We start from the raw sequence: 27,992 nt of genomic DNA, 5'->3' as shown, positions 1-27,992 counted from the left end.
GTAACGGTTTTTATGCTAACGAGGCGCGTAATTCGAACCCGAAAATCCGCCAAAAAGTTGTAATTCTCGATAAATATTAAATATATATGTCTATTGCAATAAATTACTTTTATACTTCAATATAAAGATAAAATATAAGTTAAAATCCTCCCTAAATTTACACGAACAAAAAGCGTTTGATCTTCACATCTTTTCTACAGACATTTCCAGACAAAAACGCTACAAAAAAGAAGAGAATTCAATGAAATGGTATTGGTAGTTATCTATAAGTATTTAGAATGGGTCTTCCTTATATTTCTTACCTACAGTCATCCCCACCAGTACTCAGTAAGTATCTATCATCGTGACTAAATCGGACATTGGTCACATGAGCCGAGTGACCCACATATCGTTTACATGGAGCCTAGGAATGACAAAAACACAAAGATAGCAAGTGATAATATAAGCGCCAAATTCACTGATGCCCCTTCTTGAAAGGGACCAAACTTGTTATAGGGCCTTATAGCGTACGATCAAAAAAAACAAATTGTTAAACGTAAAATACACTTACAAATTTCTCGGTCACTGGGAATTCAAATAATTTGACAAAACCGAAATCATCTCCAGTCGCTATTGCGTTGCCAGAATGGGAAAGATTGGAGCAGTTCACGTCGGCTTTATCAGCGTTACGCGGCCAGACACCAACGACCTCCTTGCCCAACACACTGAGAAATAATTGTGAATTGTTTTAGTCATGCTGAGGTTCAACTGAGAGCAAAAAAGTTTCAAATCGGTAAATGTCATTTATTCAACGTCCGATAACTTCACCGACCTTGTCCACGATGCCCACGTGATTTGATCTATCTCCTGTGGCGACGTCACAGGTACTCCTTTGGGAACGGTGAATACAAGTTTTTCATACGAGCCAGTCGATACCTGTAGTCAAACGGTTGAAAGTAATCATAGAAATTGCGCTACCTGCTACCAACTGCAGTGCCCAGAAAACAAGAAGCATGCAAGCGCAAAGCCGTTTACATGACGAAAACGTTTCATTTACATACAATCGTGTCACCTGTGGCCTCACCACAAACGTAAGTAGCGAACAGTTCAAAGCAAACTTGTACCAATGTAGTTTCAAGACGTTAGTCTGTTCTCCGCTATAAACACGTCAGTCTGTTCTCAGCTACTTATCGACTCTTGTGACAGCTTTATACTAAGATGATAACTCATAACTTGTCGAAAAACTCGTACTATAGGGAGCCCATACTGACTACATATCACAATAAAGACTCCCGCTATACCTGCACATGCTTCCCGTCAGCAGAGAAATCAATCTGCGTAACAAAACTTGGAATATTCTTGCAATATCCAACCCTGGTCAGCGGCCGGCCAGTGATTACTTCATAGAAGTCAACAGCATTGTCATCTGAGCCCACGGCAAGATAGCGGCCGTCTGGACTAAACCTGAAAAATTAATTTGTCGTTTTAAACCAGCTTCAACTGAAGTAGTACGAGAAAAAAATACCAAAAAGGGCATATCTTGGCGGATTCACAGCCGATGGGGCTAACAAGATACAAAACAGATTGTTCCCCTATTATATCTGTTATACCCTCATATATCAACGTCGCACCACGAGCCTCACCTTATATCCTGCACTGCTTGCTTGCGATCTCGTTTCTTAGCAACGGTTTTTAGATTGGAAATATTCAAAATGATGAACTCTCCATTCTTACATCCTGCGGCAACCAGTTCTCCATCAGGTGAAATACACACAGACCTTACTCCAACCTCGAACGAGACCACGTTGATCAGAACCTAAACAATTTCGAAAAAAGCCCGGTGTAGTTCTTGGTAAACTTGTTGCTGCAGACAACAAACGAATAAGTAAAACACCCAAAAAACTGAATTGCTTTTTAAACTATCGCTTGTATAAGTCTAAAGTTTTCCTCCTGAAACAAACAAACTTTTCAACGGAATGCCATCATGTAATGTTCCAGCAAAAGCATCTTGATGAAAACAACACTTACCTTCTTGGTTAGATCCCACAATCTAACCGTCTTGTCGTCGCTGCCTGTGACAAAAACATCTTTTTCCGGGTGAACACACAAACCCCAGATTTCCCCCTCCGTGTGACTATTCACGACCACCTGAACGACACAGAATGCTCGTGTTCATTTACAATCCAAACAGCGTTGATTGAATTGACCATCATCAGTTGCTAGTCTCTAAACCCTCCCCCCCCCGAATGCTGGATAATGATCGATCGTGGTAAATTCGAGTTAGTTCCCCCCCCCCTACCTGGGAAGACGATGACTTTTCAGTGATTTCATAAATATCTCCAGACTTTGTTCCCACCAAAATATTTCCCTGTCAAAATATAATTTATGTTTACATTGCAGCACAGCATTTTCAAATCTAATTTTTAGCATTTGGTCGGCGCTTCTTACACGCGATGTTTTTGTATTTGGTGAAGCTAAATTTGAAGGTTTGCAACAAAGGATATGAACGAAAAACATTTAATAAAAAACCCTAATGTTGTCTGAAGAAAAATGGGAAAATATTGAATAAAAATATGGAGGATATATAGATTCTTGTTTTGTGCTCGAGTTACCTTCTGCCTACAAACAGATTTCACGACGTCAACTGCCGATCCACTTCCGAGGTTGAACGAGCGACATCTCTTCATCTCCTGATCCCACAGTTTTACTGAACCGCCATCTTTTAAATTTCTGAACATATCAAATGATACTAGTTGGAATATTTGTTCGACAGAGCTCTTGATGTCAATCGCATTCCTTACCCTTTTTCTTTCCCCCCAGAGACAATAAGTCCATCAGTGAGAGTGGTAAACAGGGTGAACACTGGACCATTGTGAGCTTTCTGGACCAAGCGGAGCATTTGATGATGTTGCCAAACGTAAACATCACCGCTCATTGAACCGGTAAATGTTACGTCATCCTGGAAGAAAGCATTTCCATCAACCAAAATTCAACATGGCCTCATAGTTTATATCTAACTACGATAAGCTAACTTTATTTATACTGAATAGCTCTACCATATCAAGCTGTTCTCCCCTAGTGGTCCACGAGGTTCATCGCTTTTTGATCCACTGTTACAACCGGCAAATCCCTAAACTAACTTAACTTATGCAGGACAGTTCTGTCAATTTTCAAGTGTACTCAAGAAGGAATATCTCTGCTTGAATGCAGTGGCGTAGCCAGCCTGACGATTTTGTCCCGCTATGTAAATTTCGAGTTATTATAATTATTCATGTCTTTAGGAATCTATTGTTTTCAGAGTCAGTGAACACTAAAATATTAGCATAGCGGGAGAAATCGACAGGCTGGCTACGCTACTGCTTGAATGCCTCACAGTATACCAGCACAGTTGTCACAGAATACTTTGCCAAATCAAACGAATACTTACTGCTCCAAAAGCGACTGATAGCATTGTTTGCATTTTCAAGGTAGTTTCCTCATTGTCTCCCTCAGGTTGTTTCAAAACACCCCTCTTACCAACCAACTGTCCCCCAGCTAGGGTCCAGAACGCGACATGCTTCTCGCCACAGGTCACGAACTTTGAATCAGAATCTGGCCGAAACTCCGCAACGAATATCCTTCGAGTGTGCCCTGTTGCACTGGCAAGTTTCAAGCCTAAAAACAATAACAAGAGCTTCCGTGGACATAAACGAACCAGAATGACAGCAGTTAGAAAAGCACACCACCCCCGTCCCAGGAAGGAAAATCATACCCCCCGTCCCAGGAAGGAATATCATTGCCCCCATCCCAAGAACAAAAATCACCCCCCGTTCCAAGAAGGAAATCACCCCCCCCCCACACACACACTCTCTTACCGAACACACAACACACAACAGTTTACTAACCTTCGGCCCACCTCCAAATGGTAACAGTGTGATGGTCGTCCAGTCCTACCGTCAGCAACAACTTCCCACTACAACTGAAGTTCACACTGCAAACACCCACAGAATGAGATGTCTGAAGAATGGACAAGGTCTCTTTCGATTCGCTGTTCCAAACGTGTACGGTCGGCTCGTTCCCAATCTGCCCACTTGCAACGACATTCTGTGAAAAGCAAAAAGCGAGATTAACACCAGTACAACAGGAACGACATAAAAAACAGCAGCATTCATACAGAGATAATTCATCCACAAACTACTACATTCTCCTGTATCTAAGCCTTTCTTATCTTATCGGACGAAAAACAACAACATTCACAATCCTGGTTATAAATCCAAGGATCTCATTCGCATGGTAAAATTGCACACCTCTTGGGTAACATCAACAAGTTTCTGACACACATTCAGATATTTCAATCACAATGCACGTGCCCCAGTGACCAAAGGGCTCCCCCGCCCCTTATACCTCAGAAAACAGGTGGGAGAAGATGTCTATAATGTTGCATCAAGAAAACAACAATACCTTGAACTTCGGGTGTCTATTGACAGAGAGACAGACGATATCGTCAGTATGCTCCAGATAAAACGACTGCGTTCCGTCTTTGAGGTTATGAACAATCCCCAACGCGGCCGTATGGTATACGATATCTGCATCACCAAGGTTGTGTACATTATTCCGGGTATCGAAACCCCGGTAGCCATGAACGTGTTCCAGCGTCAGATCCTGCACGTTCTTGATTCGTTTACGTCTGTCGCCAGAATCCTTTGCGGGTTGGCGCACTTTTGGCGGCAGCTTTGAGCCACGACTGAATACGGCCCTGTGGAAAAATTATGGAATTCACTTCACACGAGTGACAATCGTGTGTTCTGGCTGGTACAACAACATTGCTATACTTAAGGAGATTCCTATGAAGAAGGAGAGGTTTAGGCCTATGTATGAGGCACATATACAAATCCTGACCACAAGATCGCAATTGTGGGGCTCAGAGCCTTCATTCCGCGGCCCTATAATGTCATAACTTTTGGAGAAATCTTCCTTAATTTAGGTCCTTTTTTAAATCGCGTTGGGCCCTCCCCCTGCCCCTCCTCTCGGTGACCCTGCCTGACGATACACTCCCTTACTTTTCCGCCGTCTTCTCCTCCTTCAAATGCGGTTTCGTTCCAGTGGTCTTCCTCATGGGATTCGCATAAATCTTATCTTCGTAAGTTCTGTTCTTCTCCACTTCAACATCGCTGTCAAAACCACCCTCCTCTTCGCTGTCTGTGTCTGAATTATCACTGTCGCCTAAAAAAGGCAAGATGGTCCGTGCTTCAGTCAACTAATCTCTTCATGATCAGCGCTGTCACTGCTAAGGTCTCAACCCGGGACCCAAGCGAGTGACTTGCTTGAGAAGAGCTATGGTACATTGCAACTGTTAACTCAAAATTCTAACCTGCATAATGTCGTCGTTGGTTAGGACGATTTCGTCGCCAAACCATCAGCGAGGTATCATCACCCCCCGTTGAGACCAAGTGCCCGTCGTCGTATGTCCAGCGGACGTTCGTGACATGCGCAGAATGCCCGTTATATTTCTTGTGCTTCGCGTTCTTACCCTTTGAGAAAGGATAGAGAACATCTCAATGGTAATGGCTGACCGTATCTAACTATGGAATCCACGACTATATTTACCTTAACGGGAAACTGAAAAATCTTCACGTATCCAAAATCATCGCCAGTCGCGATGAGATTTTTATCGCTGGTAGTGCACGTTGCGTTCACGTCCGTGATATCGGAGTACTGGGGCCAGATTCCCTCCACTTCCCGCCCCAAGACTCCAGTCCATGTTGACCACTCCAGTTTCTCTAGTTCTTTCAAAACAATGGCGTGTCGTTCGCCTCGAGGTGCTTCGAAAAACAGGTGTTCTTTTGCGCCAGAATTAGACTGGATCAGTTTACCTTCCGGAGAGGAGAATAAGGTATAAATGAGGGTAAGCACTCGCATCTATAAGATCCGTTCTTAGATTGGCAAATTCAATTTAAGAGCGTACAACAACAACAACAACAACAACAACAACAACAACAACAACAACAACAACAACAACAACAACAACAACAAACACACAAACAAAAACAACAACAAAAACAACAACAACAACACTACAGCAACCTTCTTACTTCCCTACAACTGACCTCTACTGTCCCAATCGATATGAGTGACGTAACTGGAACTTCCTTTGCCAACTCCGACTCGCTTTCCGCTCATGACGTTATAAATGTCGACAAAATTATCGTGAGAGGCGACCGCCAAATATTTTCCTTGGCCAGGCGAGAATTTAATGTCGGATATCTCCTCTTTGCGATGTTGAAACTCGATGATATCCTCGAGGGTCGAGGAATCGACAACGACGAAACTTCCTAGAAAATGTGTGTATCGAAATGATCATATTTCGTGACTCATTTTGTTTCACGTTCTTACACAGAATAAAAACCACTCCAGACAACAGTTTATTGCAGGTTTCAGGGCAATTTTCTGCATGCAATAAATTGTCCTTCTGTACAGTACCAACAAAGCGACATACCATTTTTCAAACCAACCGCGATGGCTTTTCCGTCGGGTGAATAACTGAGCGATCTTGCTGGATGTTTCAAAATACGACCGTTGCTGACGCGATTATTCTCTAGATCCCATACCCTCAGTGTCTTATCGTCACTCGCGGTCGCACAAACTTTCTCTGAAGGATGAGTAGCTAGGCCCCATACCTCCCCTTCTCTGTGACCCTGGAGATAGCGGGACAAGTCACAATAAAGCAAATCTCAATTCATGACAACAATTTTTGATAAAACAGCAAGTATTTGTGAAACATACCTGAATGAGAACTGTTATTGGTCCAGTTTTGTCGATCTCAAGAATCTACAGAAAACCCAAGTGTTGAGTGAAATTAAGTCGCCTCACATGCCGTACAGGCAAACTGTTTTATTTTTCTTTCAAGAATACAAACCTCACTGTTCGTGGTCCCCACGAGGATCTTTCCTTGACCCAGAGATATCGCCCGCACAGGCGGGGAATCAGCCAGCAATGAACAGGAAGAAATGCCTGAACGAAGGCTATTTCGCGTGATCTTGTACGTTTTGAGACAACGACCAAAAGATTGATCCCAGAGACCAACAACGCCGTCTTTTCCACCGGTCACAAAACCCTGGTACGCAAGGGAAATTAAACTGTCTTAAACCATAAAATATCCCAAGTGTTGAAACTCAGACTCGGTTGTATAAAAAGGGTAGTTAACTTTTAACTATAGTTAGTGAAAGGATTTTTAAGTTTACAACTCAAAATGCTGTTAAGAGTTTAAAAAAACCATTCCTACACCGAAGAGAATGTCAGTTGATGAGAGTTGATAGCAGTTGATGAGAGTTGATAACAGTTGATGAGAGTTGATAACAGTTGATGAGAGTTGATAACAGTTGATAAGAGTTGATAACAGTTGATTAGAGTTGATAACAGTTGATAACAGTTGATAACAGTTGATGAGAGTTGATAACAGTTAATGAGAGTTGATAACAGTTGATAAGAGTTGACAACAGTTGATGAGAGTTGATAACAGTTAATGAGAGTTGATAACAGTTGATAAGAGTTGACAACAGTTGATGAGAGTTGATAACAGTTGATGAGAGTTGATAACAGTTGATGAGAGTTGATAACAGTTGATGAGAGTTGATAACAATTGATGAGAGTTGACAAGCGACAGTTGCACTAGATGATCAAGAGGCAATTCTTAAACTGCAATCTTTCCAAACTCGAAAGCCTCACCTTCTCCAGCGTCTGCATCGCCATAACCGTTCCTTGATGAGCTTCAACCGTTTCTTTCAAAGTATTTCCTTCCCAAACAAACACTTTGCCACTCGTTCCACCAGAATACACTACCTCGGCTGTCTTTCCGTACGTTACACAAAGCATCGTGTCTTGTTTTGCAACATTACCAAATATTCCACGTTTCGAAGTGAATCCGCCACCGGTCTGAGTCCAGGGGCCGGTTGTTCAAAAGCAGGTTAAATTTAACCCTGGGTTAGTGCTAAACCTGGGTTAAAATCCTTAACCCTAGGTTAGCTAAACCTGGGTTAAAACTGTGTTGTTCAAAGCAGGGTTAGCGGTAGGGTTAGTTAACCCAGGGTTAAAATATTTAACCTAAGATTAAATGTATTTTAAGGACTAAATTGGATATAAGAACGTTTTCGATTGGTCAATAAACGAGCGTCAAAACTTTACCCGACGAGGATATACTGTCAGGCGAAAGATTATATGCCGTGAGGGCAAGGTCGCAGGGACGTTGTTTTGAACAGCAATTTCCGTGCATGGAATTTTGGAAAGATTCGAAATGAAAGGCCATTTTGTATGATAAATAATGTCGATGTGAAATATGTCGATGTGCAAATTATATATAAACAATCTATAATCTATTTTAAAATTTTAGCCATTCTTTGATTATTTAAAATTCAGGAACAAACGTAGCCTTACCACTTGCTGCCAATCAAAAGAATCGAATTTTGGCATCCGAAACAAATATTTCGATTACGCTGTTTCAATTTGTACGGTCGTATTCATTTATCGTGTATTGCATTGAAGCGAAGATAAATAAATCAATATGTCAGCCGAAACCGAACGAAGTCGAACTTAAATAATTCTTTGCTCTCGAAATTATTCGTAAAACGTTTCAAAAGTGTTTAATTCATGACGAATTATACGTGTTTACATGTTTCAGCTCCTTATTCATCCATTTTGAATCGAAGTTAACCCAGGATTAACAAGTTAACCCACCTAGCTAGCAGGGTTAATTTTTTATCAATTTTAACCCAGGGTTAACGCTAACCGAGCTTTGAGCAACGCAAATCAACCAAGGTTTAAAATTTAACCCTGGGTTAGGCATTTTTAACCCTGGATTAGCGTTAACCGGCTTTTCAACAACCGGCCCCAGAACTTTATATGTTTTATACCGACCGTTACCAACTGGTCCGAGGAGAATGGGTTCCACTTAATCACAAATATCTTCTCTTTGTGACCTCTGTAAAGGGAATATTAGATTTGGCTGTTAACTGCATAGTACTTCATGTTTAATACTACGAGCTGTCAGCCTGTCACTGCCTAACTGTGCTAATGTCCTCGTATCTCAATGTCCTTCATAGAAGAACTAGTCTCTCTTATTTCTGAACTTTCCCACAATACCTTGTTGTAGCGAGTTTGTCTCCTCTCCTCCAATCCCAAACCACAATAGAATGTTCATTATCCAAACCCACACTGGCGATTTTTTTACCATCGCCTGGAAACAAATGGTTGACGGATGAACAATGACGATTACTCTACGTTGGAGAACTGGGTAACTAAAAGACCTCGCAGGCCTGAGGCCTGGTTTATCCAGTGTTACTTTTGTCACAGTTTCCACTAGGGTACAACTACAGAAGCTCTCATTACCTGAGAAATCAACAGCACAAACACCTCTCTGATGTTGACCTTTTAGGATCGATAAACACTCCAACTTTTCTGCATCCCAAATATGAATACACGGATCCCGTCCAACCTGAAGGAGTTAATATCCACATGTTCAAAATGTCAAGTCTCAGTAGTCATCCTTCGATCCATATCTATCCCGTAGCACTGATCCCACGACTACCACAGCTATAACGTAACAACCCCCATCTAACATCCCTACCTGTCCTGTAGCCACGACATCCTTGACCGGGTGAATTGCCAAACATAGGATATCGTCAGTATGACCAAGATAAAACTTCTGAGAATGTCTGTCGCGATTATACACGATGCCCACTGCAGCCACGTGATAAACAATCTCGCCATTTTGCAAGTAGAAAAGATTGTTATGACAATCATAACCACGATAACTACATTGGGAAAATACCGAGTTATATTGGCAATACGAAACAATATACTGTATGACCACACATATTTCACAGACATGGCGGGGACATCTCCCAAAGCAACACTGTGAACGCTTTAAAAGTGCAACTCGTTTCTTCCAGGTAGATTTGAATTCAGGAGTTTCAATTTTGGAACATTGTTCTCGCTACTAGGCCACAGAGAAAGTGCACGTTTTGTGACAGAGATTGAGGACAGAAACATCAGAGGCGACGTGAAAATGGCGAATAGAAAGTCTATATATGGGCGCATCTCCCGCATCACGCCATTTATTTGCCATTTTCACATCGTTTTTAACGTTGATGTCCTCGTGCTAAATCTGCCTGATATCCGGGCATCGTGGTGGTGCAAACGTACCCATGAACAAACTCCAACTGCAGTCCCTGGTTGGGCGGTTTCTTCTGGGCACTTCTCGGTACTTTGTATTGTTCCTCTTTCGCTTGAGACTTTAGTTTTCTTTTTATTGCTGGAAGATCTTCTTTATACAAAGTCCTGTCGTAGTTCACTTGTGCTTCCTGAAAAGAAATATGACAAATGGGTGTGCGGGGTATGGTACAGTGTGGTATGATAAGGTGCAGTGTGGTATGTGAAGGTATAGTGAGGTATGTGAAGGTATAGTGGGGTATGTGAAGGTATAGTGAGGTATGTGAAGGTATAGTGTCGTATGTGAAGGTATAGTGTGGTATGTGAAGGTATAGTGTGGTATAATAAGTCATAAGAATCTCACGTTTTCAACGTCACTATCCAACTCGCCAGCATCAGACGCGTCCGAATCACTCAAGCCATCATCAGAATCCACATAACCCGTAGCAGCTTCGGAGAGACTCTCGGCGCCGTCTCGGAAGCCATCGGGATTAAATCGCCACTGAAATATCGACTGATCGGCGCCGCCCGTGGTAATGACCTTAGTGTGATCGTGATTGAACCTAACGTTGGTGACGTGTGCTGAATGACCAACATATTTCCTGAAGTGAGCGCCTGGACGAAAAAGTTTTCCGTTTTTGCAATAAGAGCAACGTTTTAACACAAAATACATGAAAAAGGGGGTTGAAAGAGGACGTTTCTTAGAAATTACTAACATTTATTAATCTAAAACTTGGCTTTACCTTTCTTGACGCAAGGAAAACGAAATAATTTCACTAAACCGAAATCATCGCCGGAAACAAGAGTGTTGCTAGGAAACGACGTGTCGGTGGCGTTGATATCATTTGTGTCGGTATATTTCTCCCAAATCCCGTTCACTTCAGTGCCCAGTACCCCCGTCCACGTCGACCAACTGATGGCTTTGATTTCTTCCTTGTTTGTCACCCGCTTGCCAGCTGAATAACAGGAAGATATGGACTAAGAAGTTGTGACATCTGGGATGATACAGTATGGTATGGTATGATACGGTGTGGTATGGTAAGGTATGGTATGGTATGGTATGGTGTGGTATGGTATGGTATGGTATGGTAAGGTATGGTATGGTATGGTGTGGTATGGTATGGTGTGGTATGGTATGGTATGGTATGGTATGGTATGGTATGGTATGGTAAGGTTTTGTATATGGTATGGTATAGTATGGTATGGTATGGTATGGTATGGTATTGTATGGTAAGGTTTTGTATCATATGGTATGGTATGGTATGGTATGATATGGTATGGTATAGTATAGTGGGATAATCAATTGTTTCAATCACCTGGTATCTTGTAGAACAATCTTTCCCCAGCCCCAGAATTAGTTTGTATATATTTACTATCATCCGACCAATCTAAATGAGTGATAAAACTTGAACTGCCTTTGCATTCGCCGACTTTTTTGTAGCGTTGAGAAGTTGCGTAGATATCAACAAAATTGTCGTTTGATCCGACGGCCAAATATGCGCCGTCTGGTGAGTACTTTAGTTCGTGAATGACTTCCGTACGATCTTTGCTTTGAAGAACTTCAGAAAGATCCCTGAAAGAGAAGAATGGCCACGTTTGAGAGATCTTTCTCAGGTAGTTCAGACACAAACCACGACAGCTTATTGTAGAATACTACCTACACTGGACCACCACGTTTGAGACATCTTTCTCAGGTAGTTCAGACACAAACCACGACAGCTTATTGTAGAATACTACCTACACTTGACAAGCACGTTTGAGAGATCTTTCTCAGGTAGTTCAGACACAAACCACGACAGCTTATTGTAGAATACTACCTACACTGGACCACCACGTTTGAGACATCTTTCTCAGGTAGTTCAGACACAAACCACGACAGCTTATTAATACTACCTACACTACACTGCCACGTTTAAGATATCTGTTTCAGGTAGTTCAGACACAAGACACAAACCACGACAGCCCTCTGTGTAAAGTAACTACACTACAGTGCTCTCTCTTTCATGACGAGCGATATGCCAAGCCTGAATCGTAATCAATACCAACTCTGTTGATATAAAGAAATATTTTACCTTGATTTTAGAACCATGAACGAACCATCCGATAAACCAGCTGCTATCTGGCTGCCGTCAGGGTGAAATGCAAGAGATCGTATCTTTTGTTCCAAATCAACTCTTGCCAACAGATTTCTGTCTGAAAGACTCCATAATCTGTTTTTTAAAAAGATGAAAAATATAAGTTTGGTTTCACCGCAGTCCTGGGGGGGGGGCTATGTTTGGTTATGCAGATTTGTGGGAAGAAAAATAAACAGAAAACAAGCAATAAATACCGTATACTATGGTCATCACTTCCTGTGGCAAACATAGCCTTTTTTGGGTGAACAGCAAGGGCCCAAAGCTCGCCTTCAGCATGACCCTAAAACGAATGTCACACTCTATGAATCACACACACTTGATCTACAAAATTCAGTACTCCACGATGCAATACAAGCACTTGTAAGCAGGTTTCAAACAAGCTTGTTGCTTGCTGACATTTCCTGGAACATATTTACCTGAACTAAAGTCCTGGGAGATTCTTTGTTCGAAGCAAGAACCTCGTATATTTCGCTGCTGTTTGTACCAACCAGGATTTTATCAGCCGTCCAGCAAACGCTGCGTACAGACAATCCTATTCATCAAGCAGAACAATACTCGGTTAAAACGATATAAACATGCCTGTGCGAAAAACAAAAACTTATAAACGCACCTTTATAGCCGATAACGCTGTTGAGAAGATCGATTTTTGTTATTGGCTTAAAATTACCATCCCATAGAATCACACTGCCGTCTTTTGAACCACTGGCAAAACCATCTTCAGAGTTGTGAATGGTGAAGACAGCTCCCTATTTTAACCAACAAATGATTAAATGATGGATGAAGAACATAGATGAAAAAAAAATTCTATTTACCTCATGTCCTTGGATAGTTCCAGTCAAGTTATTTTTCTCCCATTTATAAATATCTCCGCCCAGTGTCCCTGCATAAGTGATTCCGTTTGAGCCAAATGCCAGACACAGCATTGTTTGAATTTCACCACCTTTTCCAAATACTCCTAGAGCGGTTGAAACACAGACATAATTCAAGCAGCGGCTTCAGAATGCAGCTATCAGTCAGTTTATTGCTACCTTTCTGTGGGTTCAACAAATTCCCTTGCCATTTCCAAAATTTGATATGCTTCACCCCACATGAAACCAACTGATTGTCAACATTTGGATTAAAGCAAAGATCAAAAATCTACAAAACATTAGAAAATAACAAACGTCAAATTTTGAATGAAACTGGATGAATAAAGAACACATAGGGTATATTGCAGCATGAAATCTGTAAAGATATCTCTTACCCTATCTGAATGTCCGTTTGCTGATGCTAACAAACGACCTCGCTTCCAATCCCAAATGCAGATCAGGTAATAATCCTCCAGGCCAACAGAGGCCAAATGCTAGACGAAAAAGAAATGAGGGATTAAATTTGAGACTCAATCTTCTCATTTCACCAGTTTCTAAAATTTATAGAACTTACAGTGCCGGCCGTATTGAATGCCACACTTGCAACACCTCTTTGATGGCCATCTTTTAAAATCGATACGGTTTGACAATTTTTGGTGTCCCAAACACAGATGTATGGATCTTTTCCAACCTGGCCTGTTGCAACTAACTGCTTTTCTGGATGCAGAGCCAAGCTTGAAAATATTGAGTTATCAAATAAATTTTTATAACCACTAGTTAGTTAACTCTATAAAAAGAAATATAAATATTTTCTGCAATGAAAATTAAAATTCCAGTGCATCAAGGACCATGTTCACTTGGAACAGTGATCAAGGAGTGAAGAGGGAGTAGGAGATGAGGGGGATGAGGGATGAGGGGGGGAGGAGGGAGAGGAGGAGAAGGGAGGAGGGGGGAGGAGGGAGGGAGAAGGGGGAGGAAGAGGAGGGAGGAAGAGCAGGGAGGAGGGGGAGGAGGAGGAGGGAGGGGGAGGAGGAGGATGAGGGGTAGGACAGGGAGGAGGGGTAGGAGGAGGGAGGAGAAGGAGGAAGGGGGAGGAGAGGGGGACTATAAGTTTTATCTATTGATAAATGTGAACAAGCAAATCAATGACGAAAGATCTGGTTTTACATGTTTAGAGAATATCTCACCTAAAATCACAGGGGAGATTTAAATGCAATGTACGATTTCTATGATTATAAGCAGGATTTCTCAAGGGTTTGAAAAAGAAAACCACAGATGGATTTTCTAGTGGTGCACTCCAATAGCACTGCTAATTCAGAATTATTAAGTAGTATATATTGATATTTTGACAAGCAATTCTGTGGTGACAGCTAGATCGAGGGAAGGATAGCTATCCAAGCAAAAATATTTGCACCTCAGTCATGATCTGAATTCTGGATTTCCCCCTGACAAGCACACACGAGTCTTGACAGTTTGTATGGGGCAAATACAGAATTAGACAAACTGTCTTGCAGTATACCAGGCATGGTTCTTTTGCTAGGATCAGTCGTACATACATATTGCAATATATTATTACAGTGGGTAATCATGATAAATCTTGCAGACATTTCATTGACACAACTCTCTGACATGCAGGTGTTCAGAGCTTATTTTTAAATCTCAATATCCAATCTTCAAAAAGCAATCAGAACTATTAGATATGCAGTCTCCAATCTTGACGTGTTGATCAATAATTAACCAAAATCACACTTTATTATACAAAAACTGATATAAGAAATATTTGCAGTATTTGTTCTCATCTAATATCAAAATATTGTGCAGCTATAAATGCCATCTGCATTCAGTTCAGTAAATGCTGCAGTATTTACACGTACTTGAATGAAATTTGTATTAAAGTCTATGTAAACAACGATCCTATGGCCATGTGTGTGCATTTAGGGGTGTGCCGTGAGCTGAAATCGTCGAAGAGACTTTGCAGCAATATGTTTAGTTTATACAGGCTGGATCTATGAAATGTGGCTGCAAAGTTCGACTGGCAATCCAGAAAAATAACCTCATTTTGCACAGAGGGTCTGTGTAAAATGTAGCTGCATTGTAAACACGAAAGTTGCAAAATGCAAAAACGTCCACTTGGCTAAAACGCGCTCAAACGATCGTGTGTTTATCTGGTCTAAAACAAAGTCACAGTACCTGATTATATCATCGTTATGCCCAAGAAAGAAGCGCTGGGAATTTTCCTTAACGTTGTAAACGACCCCAACTCCAGCGACGAAATAAACGACCTCTTTTGACGATGTAAAATACAAGTTATTCCTACACTGATGTCCACGGTAACCGTACACCCATTCTAAACGCAACTGCGATTTTGGAGCTGTTCTATCGCTCATGGCGCCTTCCCAAGACCGCTCAAGACTTGTACTTTATTGAATGTCTTTTGTTTTCACCCGATCGTCCAAAATTCATTCATAAAATGATTGTTTTGTTTCATTCAGATATTGTTTTCACCTTTCACTATAGCGTTGTTGTCGTTGTCACGACCACAGGTCAGAGGCGTGGAACGCGCGAGGGACATCCACGCAATAATTTATTCATTTAACCCTATATTATCCAAAGTGCTTTATAGTGGCCTAAAAATTATTTATTCATGTTACCTCACTATTCTTGGACCAAATAACAAGATAATAAAAAAAATTTTATTTTTACCCTTTTTTCTAGGAAATTCTATGATGTAGCATATTTGCTACATCGGCTAATAACATAACAGCTTATAAGAATAACTTTCAGTCCAGTAAATCTTAAAATACCCTGTTCTTTCAATACAAAGTCAGGTATTAACTATGGTTTAACTCAGTTGGTAGAGATATACTATGTTCTCCTATTTACTATGATAGGCAAGGAAACAATTACGATTTTTGTTCAGGCATAAATGAACCTTGCACTTCACACATTTGACAAATGCAAATCCCTCTGGACAATTCCGACACCGCTGCCTTTTGTCCTCATAGCTGGGCATATGGCCAACACCATCAAACCGAACATCAGTTACAGGTGCTGGGTTTACCTCTTTCTTTTTCTTGCTCAAACAATCGAGTGATCGACGCCCACGTTGGGACTTTTTTACATTGCATAAGGCTGCAGCAACCATAGCTTGAAATTTCCTCAAGGGCATTACGCGAACATCTAAGGCTTTGCAATCTCTTCTGTACAGGAGCCATGCATTCACCAGAGCAATGGTTAGGGTGTGGTAAAAGATATAGAGATACCATCGCTTGCTTCGAAGTTGATACTTGTAAAGTGTGCACAACATGTCCATGAGATCAACTCCACCCATTGATTTGTTGTAAACCCCGATAAGAGATGGACGTTCAACATTGACATGCTCCTTTTTTGACCTATCATATCTTCGCACAGAATCAACTTCTTCAGCTCCAATATAGGACGATATCATAGTGACACACTTGTTATCAAACCAACGAACTAATGACAAATTTTTTGTTGTCTCAACAACGCTGTCATGTGCTCCTCTACCTTCCTTTTTCAATTCTTTCTCTGACTTCAGTGGAGCTCCATGAAGGCGATTGCTATTGATGGTGCCAACATAATGCAAACCTCGCTTTTCCAATTCACTCACCATAGCGAAATTTGAAAAGAAGTTGTCAGCAAATACCTATAATGTAATTTATCTCAATTTATTACAATATGCTATAACAGTCGCCCCAAGCTAGGTTTATTTACTTTGAGTAAAATCAAGCAAACAGAAAATATCAGGGAGTTACAATTACAGGCACAACTAACCTTGAAGTTTCTGTCTGATGGAAGAGCTGAACATAATTTCAACACGACATTTCCACCCAATCCACAATCTGGAACATTATCATTATCATCCATTCCAGTGCCTTTGCCTTGATATATGTCAAATACATGTAAAAAACCAGTGGATGAGCATCGGGCCCAAAGTTTGAACCCCCATTTTTTGGGCTTCTTTGGAAGGTACTGCTTAAGAATAGATCTTCCTTTGAAGGCAACCATTATCTCATCAACACATTGGTTTTCTGAGGGACTTACTTCAGAAAAATTTGCATTCAAATCATCAAACCATCGCCTTATCTTCCAGGCTTTATCTTTTTTTTCTTCCTCTGTTACTTTTAAGTTGTCAACTATGTGCAAATATGAAGCAATCCTCTGGAATCGCTGCCTTGCCATTACATCAGCAATTGGGTGATAACGAGTATATGTCTCCCAAAAGCAACCGACTGCTGGCATTTTCACTAACCCCATATGGAAATATAGACCAATGAATGTTTCTATTTCAGATGAGTTTGTTTGTAAAGTGATTCCTGCTTTCTGGTGGGCATAATTATTGGATTCCTCAGCCAAATATTCAAGCATGTTATTGGTCACAAAATACTTGAAGTAGTTGTAGGGTGTGTCCTCCTTTGGCTCGGGTTCAAGGGCAGCATCAACAAAATCAAGATTTGAAGGTGGAATAAATCGTCTTCGCTTGTTAAAATTGTATACTTTTTTCTTCTTTGCAATAGAAGCAAGTGGCTCATCATCACTAAGTAGCTCCTCGTTAATGGCATCATCACATTCATATTCTTCATCAATACTGTTATAATTAGGCAGAGACTGTTCATAATTTATTTCATCTGACTCATCATCACTGGATAATTCATCTAACTCACTATCGGAACCAGTAACAGCCTCAATAATTTCTTCAATGGTATCATAATGATGTGGTTCCTAAGAACAGAAGCAATATTTCAGATATTTGTCAAAAATGTAGCAATATATTGTTACCAATTTACAACCTATAGTTTCTAATTCAAAGGGGTCATAGGTTTAAAACAAATTTAACTTTTATTTACAATTTTTTACAAAAAAAAAAGCCAGGAAAATGAGATTATTCAATATTTGTCATTCTCATTAATTTTACTCTGTGTTGACCAATGTAGCTTATGTGCTACATTGAGTTCTACTTATAAATTTCGAGTGTTAAAAGAGATGGTTTTTGAAAAAAATACCGCCCAAATGATCTTTAGAGTTCCTAATTTGAAAATATTAGCAAAGAATTAACAAATTATAACGATTGAATACTAAAATTAAATTTAGAATTACCTTGAATTCTGCCAATTCCTTCACTCCTTGAGCCGCCATTTTTAATTAATACAAAAACTTCACAACCGGGGGGGATGGAGGGTGTTATGAATATTAATGAGAAGTACATGTAGCAAATTATCTACAATGGTGTAAAAGTTGAAAAAATATTCCAAAATGAAGGCAAAATGAGCCTTGATTTTCCAGTGTAGCATATCTGCTACAAGGGATAATATAGGGTTAAAGGCCCGTTATTACACTTGCAACTTTCTTCTTTTGATAGATGTGAACGAGTGAATTAATTACTAATGTTCAAATAAGAGCTCGTATTAATCAGAGCATTTGTAACTAATTACTCGTTCACATCTATCAAAAGAGGAAAATCGCAAGTAAATAAAACATATTGTTACCACATTTCGGTTATAAAATGGACTTATAACGAGATATTGAACAATTCAAAGACGTATAGTATAAAATGAACAGAAACCAACAGTCATTAAAAAACCGAGTTTCTTTAATTTTAATTTCGCTTAACCAGAATATACTAACTTTAATATGAACAGTTTACAAGTATTTGTTAAATACGAATTTAGCCGTTCTGACCGCAAGTGAAAGGCCTGGGGCAAGCATGAGAATAAAAAATCTATTTGCTATCTCGCCAATTGTGTCCATTCATTATCATTTAAAAAACTAGAAAGTAAATGTTTAAGAGAGAAATAAAACGTGCATCACGAGATATTATACGGTAGTTTTGCAGTTCCCATTTAAAACTAGCTCTAGACCCCTCCTTGCGGTTTGAAACTTTGGATAATTTGGTAACATAACGTATACATAACACTTGTAAAAAGCTTCAAGGTTACTCTAACGAAACTTTGTCGAATGATGAGCAGGGCCCTCCTCAACGTCGCAATTTATATAGTATATACACACAACACAAACACAAATACAGTCGAACCTAATTAAAAATAAACTAATTTGCTAATTTCATACTTTCCCTATAGCGCACTTCCCCACAAATGGCGTGTTTTTATGTACCTCGGGTTACCATTAGAAGGCAACCTCACACCCTCCAATCTTCCCCAGTGCCCCGTTTAACATTTATTGATAAACATATTTACGCTGCACGACTGATGATCTCCAAATATGAAAAAATATAAATTGGCTTGTTTTCATGAGGGTGTGTGGTACAGTTAAATACGTAATAAATAAACTAAAAGATTTGGTTCATATAGCGAGCCTTTGTCAATGATTTTAACGAACACCATTCATGAGAAAGCACGCACTATGATCTTACACTAACCAGTCTTTCAATCCTGGTAGAGAGTTCGCTATGTCTGCCCGTTCATGTTACTGCACGGAACCGCCCGTCAGTTTGAAGAACAGCTCGTGGTCGACAGGTTGATTGACATCTTTACGCATTGAGAGGAATATATAACCGCCAATGAATTCGTGGATGCTTTTGATGTCCGAACTGGTGCATATGAAGCGAATTCTCTCGCCTTCGCAATCGATGACCATTTCCTTCGTCTCCCAGTTGACATTCCAGGATCTCATAACGCTGTAGCGCCAGCTGTTCAAGATCTTCCCGCTTGTCGCGTCGATCTTCGTTATCTTGTTGTCTGCTATACCCAGGATCTCCTAATATAGACAAAGTTAACGTTTATATTTCATTCTCTCATATACTTTATTTATACTGGATAGTTCTATCAGTTTTAAATTGTTCTTCCTAGATGTTCAGTAAGGATCATCTCTTATTCATCCAGTGTTACTACAGGAGGAAACCTAAACTAAACTAACTTTATTTATACTGGATAGCTCTATCAGTTCTAAACTGTTCTTCCTAGAGGTCCAGTAAGGATCATCTCTTATTGATACAGTGTTACTACAGGAGGAAACCTAAACTAAACTAACTTTATTTATACTGGATAGCTCTATCAGTTCTAAACTGTTCTTCCTAGAGGTCCAGTAAGGATCATCTCTTATTCATCCAGTGTTACTACAGGAGGAAACCTAAACTAAACTAATTTTATTTCTACTGGATAGCTCTATACGTTCTAAACTGTTCTTCCTAGAGGTCCAGTGAGGATCATCTCTTATTGATCCAGTGTTACTACAGGAGGAAACCTAAACTAAACTAATTTTATTTCTACTGGATAGCTCTATAAGTTCTAAACTGTTCTTCCTAGAGGTCCAGTAAGGATCATCTCTTATTGATCCAGTGTTACTACAGGAGGAAACCTAAAATGTGGTTTGAATGCGAAATGACTTACGTCCTTCTTTGAGACTTTATCTGCTCTAAAGCGCACGCCATAATTTGTAATTCCAAAGTCAGGCAGCTCCTGCCATTTTCGGATATAGTTCATCTTCGCCTCCATCACTGTCATCAGATTCAGAGAAGAATGAGCTTCTAAAATCCTCGCAGCGACCTGGTAAAATAACAAAACCTCTTGAATCCTGTCTACCACACACCACACCACACCACGACGAGGTTATCGCGGACCAAGCCTCACCTGTTTCGCCTTGTACTTCTTCAAAACTCGACCTGGGACAAAATCTTCGGGTTGAATTTGAACCTAAATGAAGATAAGGGTAAATCAATTGTGATTTTTGGCACTTCACTCCATGCACGTAAATTCTAGAGGTTTAAAGGGTGTTAATTTCGAGTGGAATTATACACACTTCAAATTCAAGCCAGGAACAGTTGAAGGAAAAAATGAGTCAACTATAGGTCCTCCGGCAGGAATCGAACCTACGCTTTTGGATTGCCGGTGCTCTTGTCAGCTACCCCTGTAGCTCAGTGGCAAGAGTTAGATTACTGCCAGAGGACTTATAGTTGACTCATTTTTCTATCAACTGTTCCTGGCTTGAATTAGAAGTGTGTTTAATTCCACTCGAAATTAAGACCCTTTCAACCCTAAATGAAGATGGTTTCAACATGTTTGAAGAAGCCACTTTTGGACGTCACTAATGCAAGTTGTATACTCACACCCCCCGGTGCTGTCGTATTCTTGAAATTATCCTTATTTCTTTGCATTGCCAGGAATGCCTCAATGCCATGCACCTCAGATTCGTACGAACTGTCCGCCATAGTTTTCCCTTTCGATGCTAAACGGAAAGCTCCCATCCACTTGGAGTACTGGCTCTCCTAAAAAATCCATTTTACTTCACAAAACGTATTTCTTGGTCGAATGCGTGAATAGTGAGAAATGTTTAATCATTTTACAGGGAGGGAGGTTAAATCAATGAGGATTGTCTCGGATATGTATAATTATGTAGGGAAATTTTTAAAAGAGTTTTATAGGCCCGTTTATACTAGCAATTTTTGCTGCAATTTTCTTCTTTTGATCGATGTGAACGATTGAGTTAGTTAGTGATATTCAAAAATATATTATACATCAGAGCATTCGTACCTAATTACTAATTCACATCTATCAAAAGAGGAAAATCGCACATATTTAAACGGCCTTAAGAGTCATTTTACAAGAAAGATGATCTCTAAATACATACACTGGACAAGCCGAGTTCAAGATCACTGATCTCGTCATTGTCTGGAAACTTCAGTTTGATGACAAACTTTTCTTTTTGAACATTGACTTCAGGGTAAACTTCACTGCCTGAAATGAAGGAAGATGGCAATATTTAGCCTGCATCTGGACAGACAGTGTCACAGTAATTGTGTTCATACAGAATACATACCTCGCAAGTCAATTCTCTGAATAGGAGCACCAGTTGCTGCCTCATTCGACTTGTAATAAGAGAAATATGTGTCTGTAGAGAAACACAAAGTTATGTAAATATGGATTTGGTGGCAATTCTTTAAACAACTTTGTCCTATTGATACAGAGATGAACTTATTGTTGAGGTTATGCACCCATCTTGAACAAACAGCTGGTGCTTCTGCAGGCACCATCCCCTACAAAACTAGAGCCCACCCCCCCCCCACAAAACTAGAGCCTACCCCCCCCACAAAAATAGAGCCTACCCTCTCCCCACAAAACTAGAGCCTACCCCCCCCCACACAAAACGGGATTCATCCTTGTATAAATAATACCCCACATATTGACAAGTCTTGTGAAATATGCTTGATTCCTACCTCGAAATACACACCAAAATTTCTTCTTTTCTTTCATGCCCAACATTTTGTGCCTGACGAAACAAAAATACCATTGTGAATATGGCAGATGAAGCCATCGAAAATACCTGAGCCATCTTTCCTATACTTACTTTATAAGAGTCAACCAGTCACTTAACTCTGGCATTTGAGTCAATGTCTATGAAAAAAAAAGGCAAGAGTATAGCAGACCATCATATTGAAGTATTGGTTTGGATTAGATTTGTGTTTGATGTCTTAAAATCTAAATGCTTGTTGGAACCTTCAAAAATGAGTTTTGATCAATTTTAATTAACGTTTTTACAAAAAATCCTGAAGCTATCCATTAAGTAACATCATTGATTTATCACCTTTTGAGAAGCTGGAGTACTTGTTCCTTCTAATGTTAACTAAAATAAAGAATATGAACTTAGGACATGAACTAATGGTACCATACCAGATGCATTGACTGACAGCTGAGATTGACTGGCATGAAACAGAATAAAATATTTCTTCAGATCCGCTATGAAGTTAATGGCTCGATGCTATTGTAAATGAGTAGATATTTACTTGTAAATCATTCAAAGCACTGGCAATATCATCATCCTGGGCAGGTTTGCTTTTCTCTTCCATAGGGGGAGATGATGCTGCAATCTTTACTTGAAACTATACGTGTTTAAAGAACAAAACAACAAAGGAATTTGAATGTGCCCTATCAATTCTCACAAAACACAAATCCATTGCAATAATCGAACCTTTTCCCTTTCAGTTTTCAAGCGCGCACTGCATGACAGTAGCTGATTATCAAGCAATTTTAGGTTACGTTATTGCTCTGCCTAAAAGAGATTTTGTTTGTAAGAAAACCTTGCTGATTCTTTTTGCTTTCTGGTTAAACTAAATCACTCTGGAACATGGCGAAATCGCAACCTATATTGACCTCGATAATCAACTACCGTCACATATTGCGTGCTTGAAAGCAAAAAGGGGAAATGTCTATTAGCCAGATCCAGCACCATAGAAGTCATTTCACTAACCTGCAGAGCAGCAAATGTCATGACCTCTTCCTCAGTGCAATCAACTTCCTCAGCCTGGACTGACCATTTGGCTTGCTCATAGATCTGATTGATTCTCACTTCATCAACCTTTCAAAATAACATACAAGTTGCATAATTATATCTAAAAAGATTATCTCCTTGCAACATATCATTTACACACACAAAACACACAAGTTCTAACAAGTCTGAAAAACATCAACTTACTGCTGGTTTGAGATCAAAGAATGAATAATATTTAAATCTCAGCATCAAGTGCTCATCTTCTTCAACATCCTAGAATAAAATAAATAACTTAAAAACACAAATCCTTGTTAACTTTCTTTTCAACGTTACAGTTTGTCAAATGAGTGCTGCATGAAATGGTCTCACTGACCCTGTGCATTGAATCAAAATTTTAAAGTGCACTATTAAACTGCAACAGTCAATTTTCCATTTACCTGTTCCATAAGTGACCTTGAGGAATCAAGCCAACTAAAAATGTAACATTTGTTAGCATTAGTTTATTATGAAAATTTACTAGGCTGTAGAAATAAACATTGAAATTTTCTACATCAAGTTCAGTCAGCATGAAGATATGCCACTGTGAATATAAAATATATGAATAAAATGGCAGAACAAACTACACCCATATTTAGTAATTTCAATGGCAAAGGTTATCTTGTTCCAGACTGATAATGCTGTTCAGGTCAAGGCCAAGTATAACAAGATGGAATATATCCTTGATAAAATTGTTCAAACAAGTTCCCATTGTAAACTCATCCACAAAAATAAATAAAACTTGTTAGCTTTTAGCAAGTGTTGTCATCATTAAAAAACTGCTAATGCTAACATGCCATATGAAAAGTAATAAATAATAACTCCCATTAAGCCGACTTAAGTATGCCTGTACTAAGGAACATTTCTAATTTGAAAGTCTTTAATTTTTAATTCAGCAACAAAACAGAATTACTTGCTGACCATTAATATGGAATTTTTGATATTGTTTAGTATTTCAGGCAACAAATATATGACACCTTTGTGTCAACAATAGACTTGAAGCTTTGTAAAACTGAAATTCAATATTTGTTCAATTTGTACCCTGCCAGCAGGGCACAATAGGCAAACTAACTAAGCCCTTTGAAATAGAAGGCTGTTGTGCAATATATATTCTAAAGCTAAATTTGCGACAGTAATTGCAACAAGTATGTAATTAGAATGTTCCAACTAAAATAATTGCAGCATAATTTGTAACAAAAATATCTGGAAATTGGACAAAAATTTCTGGAAATTGTAGAAAATCTGCGAAATTTTAGCAAGAGAAGTAACATTTTAGACAAATTAATAATTTACGACCATCTAAACGTGTTAACATTATTGAAATGTTTTGCAACTACATGGGATATTAAAGCGAATTATTTGGTGCAAATGGTAAAATAAACATTGATAATTAAAAAAGTATAACGCCATTTCCAAAAGCATGAAATATTGGCAGAGCGCACATACCCAGCATGGAAAAGAATCTTTTCAGCCAACGATTTCGCTCTGTAGATGGTCTCCAAAACCTCTTGAGAATGGACGGAGGGACTCGAGGCCAAAATATGATTTTCAGAATCGTAACTGTCGAAAGAGCCATGGCTTTTTGGAGACCCAGGTGTCGACGCGCTATGCTGAGACCCTCCATCGATACTTCCCGCTTTGCCAGGAACTGCGAGTCGCCCGTCTGCGCTGACAGCCGTTTGTATCTCGTCGGAATTATTACTATGCTCCGAGCCTTGAGATCCTCGCCGTTTGCTTGAAGACTTGCGAGGCGTTCGTTTCTCTTTCTTCTCCCGAGCAGGAGGCCTCAGCAACGAAAGCTCTTCTGGGTGACGAATGCCGAAATGCGAGCAAACTTCGGTGACTGCGTGGAAGACTTTCTTTGAAAAATCTACTGTCGTGTCGACGAACTGCAAATCTGGCATTTGAAGATGTACATTCTTGTGTTTTGGCGTGAACTGGAGCTTTGAATCGGCTTGAACGCCGCAAACGTCTAGGGTTACTCGTGATCTAAGCAACCATGTTTTGCGTTGTGGCCACCAAAGAGCATGATCAGACCAATCTCTTGCAACACCTTGAAAAGTTTACATTTTAAGAACTTGTATAAACACAATACAACACTTCATTTTCGTCTCTAGGAATATTTCATCCCGAAACGTCGGTAGTTATTAAAATTAACCGCACCTAAAAATACGATCTTAAATTTCAAGCCATGTTTGGGGCGAAGAGCTCGCTCAACGAACCGTTGGGTTCAAATCAAAAGTCATCGTTGAAGAAGGCAGACATTTTGGCCACAAATCAAGTGCTCTAAAGCTTATTACGATAAAAACAGTCAAGTCTAACAATTAACATACAAAAAATACTGAGACTTAATCATGTAATCTAGCAACCATTTATAACAACATTTGCCTACCAAGTCTGTTTACGAGTTCGACCATTAAATTGCCAACAAATGTTTGTCCAGTAACTTCCAAAGTCTTCTCCACGTTTAAATCAGACACGTAGATGGTAAGCAGCCATTTTTGTTGGCGAGACATCTTGGAATACGCTTTGAAACGTCAAATGTTCGCACACAAGTGCCCCACTATGTGTGTTCAAAAGATCCTGAACTCCAAGCAAAAATGTGCTTCGTAAACCAGCGACGAATGCAGTAATCCCCCGTCAAATGTGTTCAGAATTATGAAAGGAGTGTCCCTCAATACATCTCAAATGTATATCCGATTTTTTGTCAGCAGAATAGTCCAAAAAAACCGCAATATAAATATAATATTATTAAGCGTGACTTCACACATTCGTCTCTCGTTTATACGATCCAGCAAGGGTGGGCTTCCGGTGCATGCCCACGTGACTCCATTTATCGCCAGTTGGAATTTGAATAATCGTCTTTGTCGTCAAGAAAATACCGACAAATTATTTTCCCCGTTTATACGTTTATACGTTAATTAATAACAGTGTTTGACATAAACAAAAACCTCTACATCATATACGCGTTGAAATCGTCATAAATACGCCCATGGGTTTTTCTACCGCGCTAATTGAAAGTAAAATGCCAGTAAAACGTGCAATCGAAAAGTTGATAATTTTAGCCCCTTATAAGGACTTTGATGGCAATTATAATGTTCGATTGTGTTCGATATACCTTGAACTCGGAAATAATTAATATTCACGTATGGATACAATCAAATAAAAAATTTATACATTGTACAATAAGTTGAATTTGCATTAGAATATAAGCACTTACATATTATTGTAAACTTCACAGATGAACGCCATATCTCACTAAAATATTATTTTGTGAGTTGTGAAATTGTGCAAAAAAGGAATATGGAATGTTTATCATTAGGAATATTTATCATGGCAATCATGATTTAAAATCCCAAATGTTTTCAGTATTTTCTCGAATGAAGAAATGGATCTCGCCTAAGGGCCCAGGGTGGCAGGTCAAGTTTGTAGCCAAAAACTCTTCCCATAAGGGTCTACCTTAGCAAACAAATAAGTGACATACATGTAGTGATGTTGAAGAAAGTTTGCGATAATTTTATACGGAAATAATTCATGGATTTCAGTTAACTCTGAAACCTTAGCTAGTTTTCATTCGCGCAAAGATGAACTCCCAATCATTGCGAGTGTTGCCTAACGGAAAACAGCCTTTGTTTCGGTGAGAAGTAAAATTTCAAAAATTACAATGATCTCAATTCTCCTGGCTGTGGATGGCCTAACGACAAACGTCACGTGAATGAAAGACCAGCGTCTTTACGCATTGGGAACTTCCAATTGCGTCAACGAGACGTGACATAACTGTCGAGTACTTCAGTTTCAGAAGTAAAAGTTCATTCCTATAATAAAGTTATTCTTGAAGATTCCTTCACGATAGTACATTTTTTTACATTTTTTACATAAGATTTTTTACAGAATCATTAATTTGCTCCAGAAACTAGAAACACGACTAGAACATTACCACGCTTTCGGCTGAATTGCGTCCGGTTTGTGTGGGCTGAGAAGCCCGGAATTACTCAGAGAAAACCCTGTGAAAAGTTTACAGCATCCAATCGCTTTGTTAAATCATGAAATAACAAAGAATTAAAAGGGATTTATTAATACAACGTGGTTTGCCAAGGGCTTGGTTGTTGGAATGCGGAAAGAGGCAGATTCACCACACGTGCTCCGAGTATCTTTGTAAAAAATGTGTAAAAATATAGTATTTTTCATGCGTCTTAAAAATAACTCAATTTGCGCCTGTGACAGTTTCTGCGCTTTTTTACCGGGAAGATTGCGACGGCGCCATCTTGGTTGATTTTCGAAACAAGTTCATGATTGGCAAATCATATTTTCTTTTCATATAGCTGAGATATAGCTGTCGTATTTGAAATGGGAACTTTTGAACAGTAACCAATACGACAGACATTGTAAGCATTCACAAAACTTCGCCTCTCTTGAAGAACAAAAGTTGACAAGCTTGCACAGAGACAACCAAGATGGCGCCAGGTTAGGACGTCAGATGAATTAACGAATAACTCACTGATAGTCCTCTTTCCGGCAAGAAATGTGAACGAAAAATTATTACAATCAAATATTAAAATTTAAATGTTGG

The 27,992-nt window shown here is 39.5% G+C and overlaps 3 protein-coding genes across 3 annotated transcripts; all 3 read right to left on the bottom strand.

The window, feature by feature from the left end:
• Positions 1-74: 74 nt before the first annotated feature.
• Positions 75-15,704, bottom strand: LOC114520321 (echinoderm microtubule-associated protein-like 6). The gene is made up of 38 exons (XM_028540570.1): positions 15,335-15,704; positions 13,719-13,878; positions 13,540-13,638; positions 13,325-13,433; positions 13,109-13,251; positions 12,907-13,042; positions 12,713-12,828; positions 12,491-12,576; positions 12,234-12,371; positions 11,478-11,734; positions 10,905-11,117; positions 10,526-10,776; positions 10,156-10,313; positions 9,578-9,764; positions 9,340-9,445; positions 9,094-9,187; positions 8,846-8,932; positions 7,684-7,900; positions 6,875-7,072; positions 6,742-6,786; positions 6,455-6,653; positions 6,066-6,290; positions 5,566-5,831; positions 5,330-5,489; positions 5,019-5,181; positions 4,420-4,714; positions 3,864-4,062; positions 3,407-3,633; positions 2,781-2,938; positions 2,592-2,709; positions 2,279-2,347; positions 2,008-2,127; positions 1,623-1,795; positions 1,281-1,443; positions 812-915; positions 551-704; positions 303-403; positions 75-219 (listed from the first exon to the last, which is right to left on the bottom strand). Exons 1-38 carry the CDS (start codon positions 15,529-15,531, stop codon positions 195-197), a joined length of 5,916 nt encoding a protein of 1,971 aa, XP_028396371.1. The 5' UTR covers positions 15,532-15,704; the 3' UTR covers positions 75-194.
• Positions 15,705-15,748: 44 nt separating this feature from the next.
• Positions 15,749-17,556, bottom strand: LOC114520032 (piggyBac transposable element-derived protein 2-like). Its single transcript, XM_028540231.1, has 2 exons — positions 16,940-17,556; positions 15,749-16,811 (listed from the first exon to the last, which is right to left on the bottom strand). The coding sequence occupies exons 1-2, from the start codon at positions 17,531-17,533 to the stop codon at positions 16,020-16,022; spliced, it is 1,386 nt and encodes a 461-aa protein (XP_028396032.1). The 5' UTR covers positions 17,534-17,556; the 3' UTR covers positions 15,749-16,019.
• Positions 17,557-18,749: 1,193 nt separating this feature from the next.
• LOC114520059 (fermitin family homolog 2-like) lies at positions 18,750-26,226 on the bottom strand. Its single transcript, XM_028540262.1, has 15 exons — positions 25,815-26,226; positions 24,869-25,475; positions 23,824-23,857; positions 23,591-23,659; positions 23,366-23,473; positions 22,902-22,997; positions 22,703-22,741; positions 22,466-22,512; positions 22,335-22,387; positions 21,938-22,009; positions 21,749-21,855; positions 21,228-21,386; positions 20,752-20,814; positions 20,512-20,667; positions 18,750-19,879 (listed from the first exon to the last, which is right to left on the bottom strand). Exons 1-15 carry the CDS (start codon positions 25,936-25,938, stop codon positions 19,589-19,591), a joined length of 2,025 nt encoding a protein of 674 aa, XP_028396063.1. The 5' UTR covers positions 25,939-26,226; the 3' UTR covers positions 18,750-19,588.
• Positions 26,227-27,992: the final 1,766 nt, after the last annotated feature.

This window comes from Dendronephthya gigantea, unplaced genomic scaffold (genome assembly GCF_004324835.1).
Source record: "Dendronephthya gigantea isolate DGI-Jeju-01 unplaced genomic scaffold, DenGig_1.0 000015F, whole genome shotgun sequence".
Lineage (NCBI taxonomy): Eukaryota > Metazoa > Cnidaria > Anthozoa > Malacalcyonacea > Nephtheidae > Dendronephthya > Dendronephthya gigantea.
Note: the sequence above shows the minus strand (reverse complement) of the source record. Positions and strands in the feature narration are given on the sequence as shown.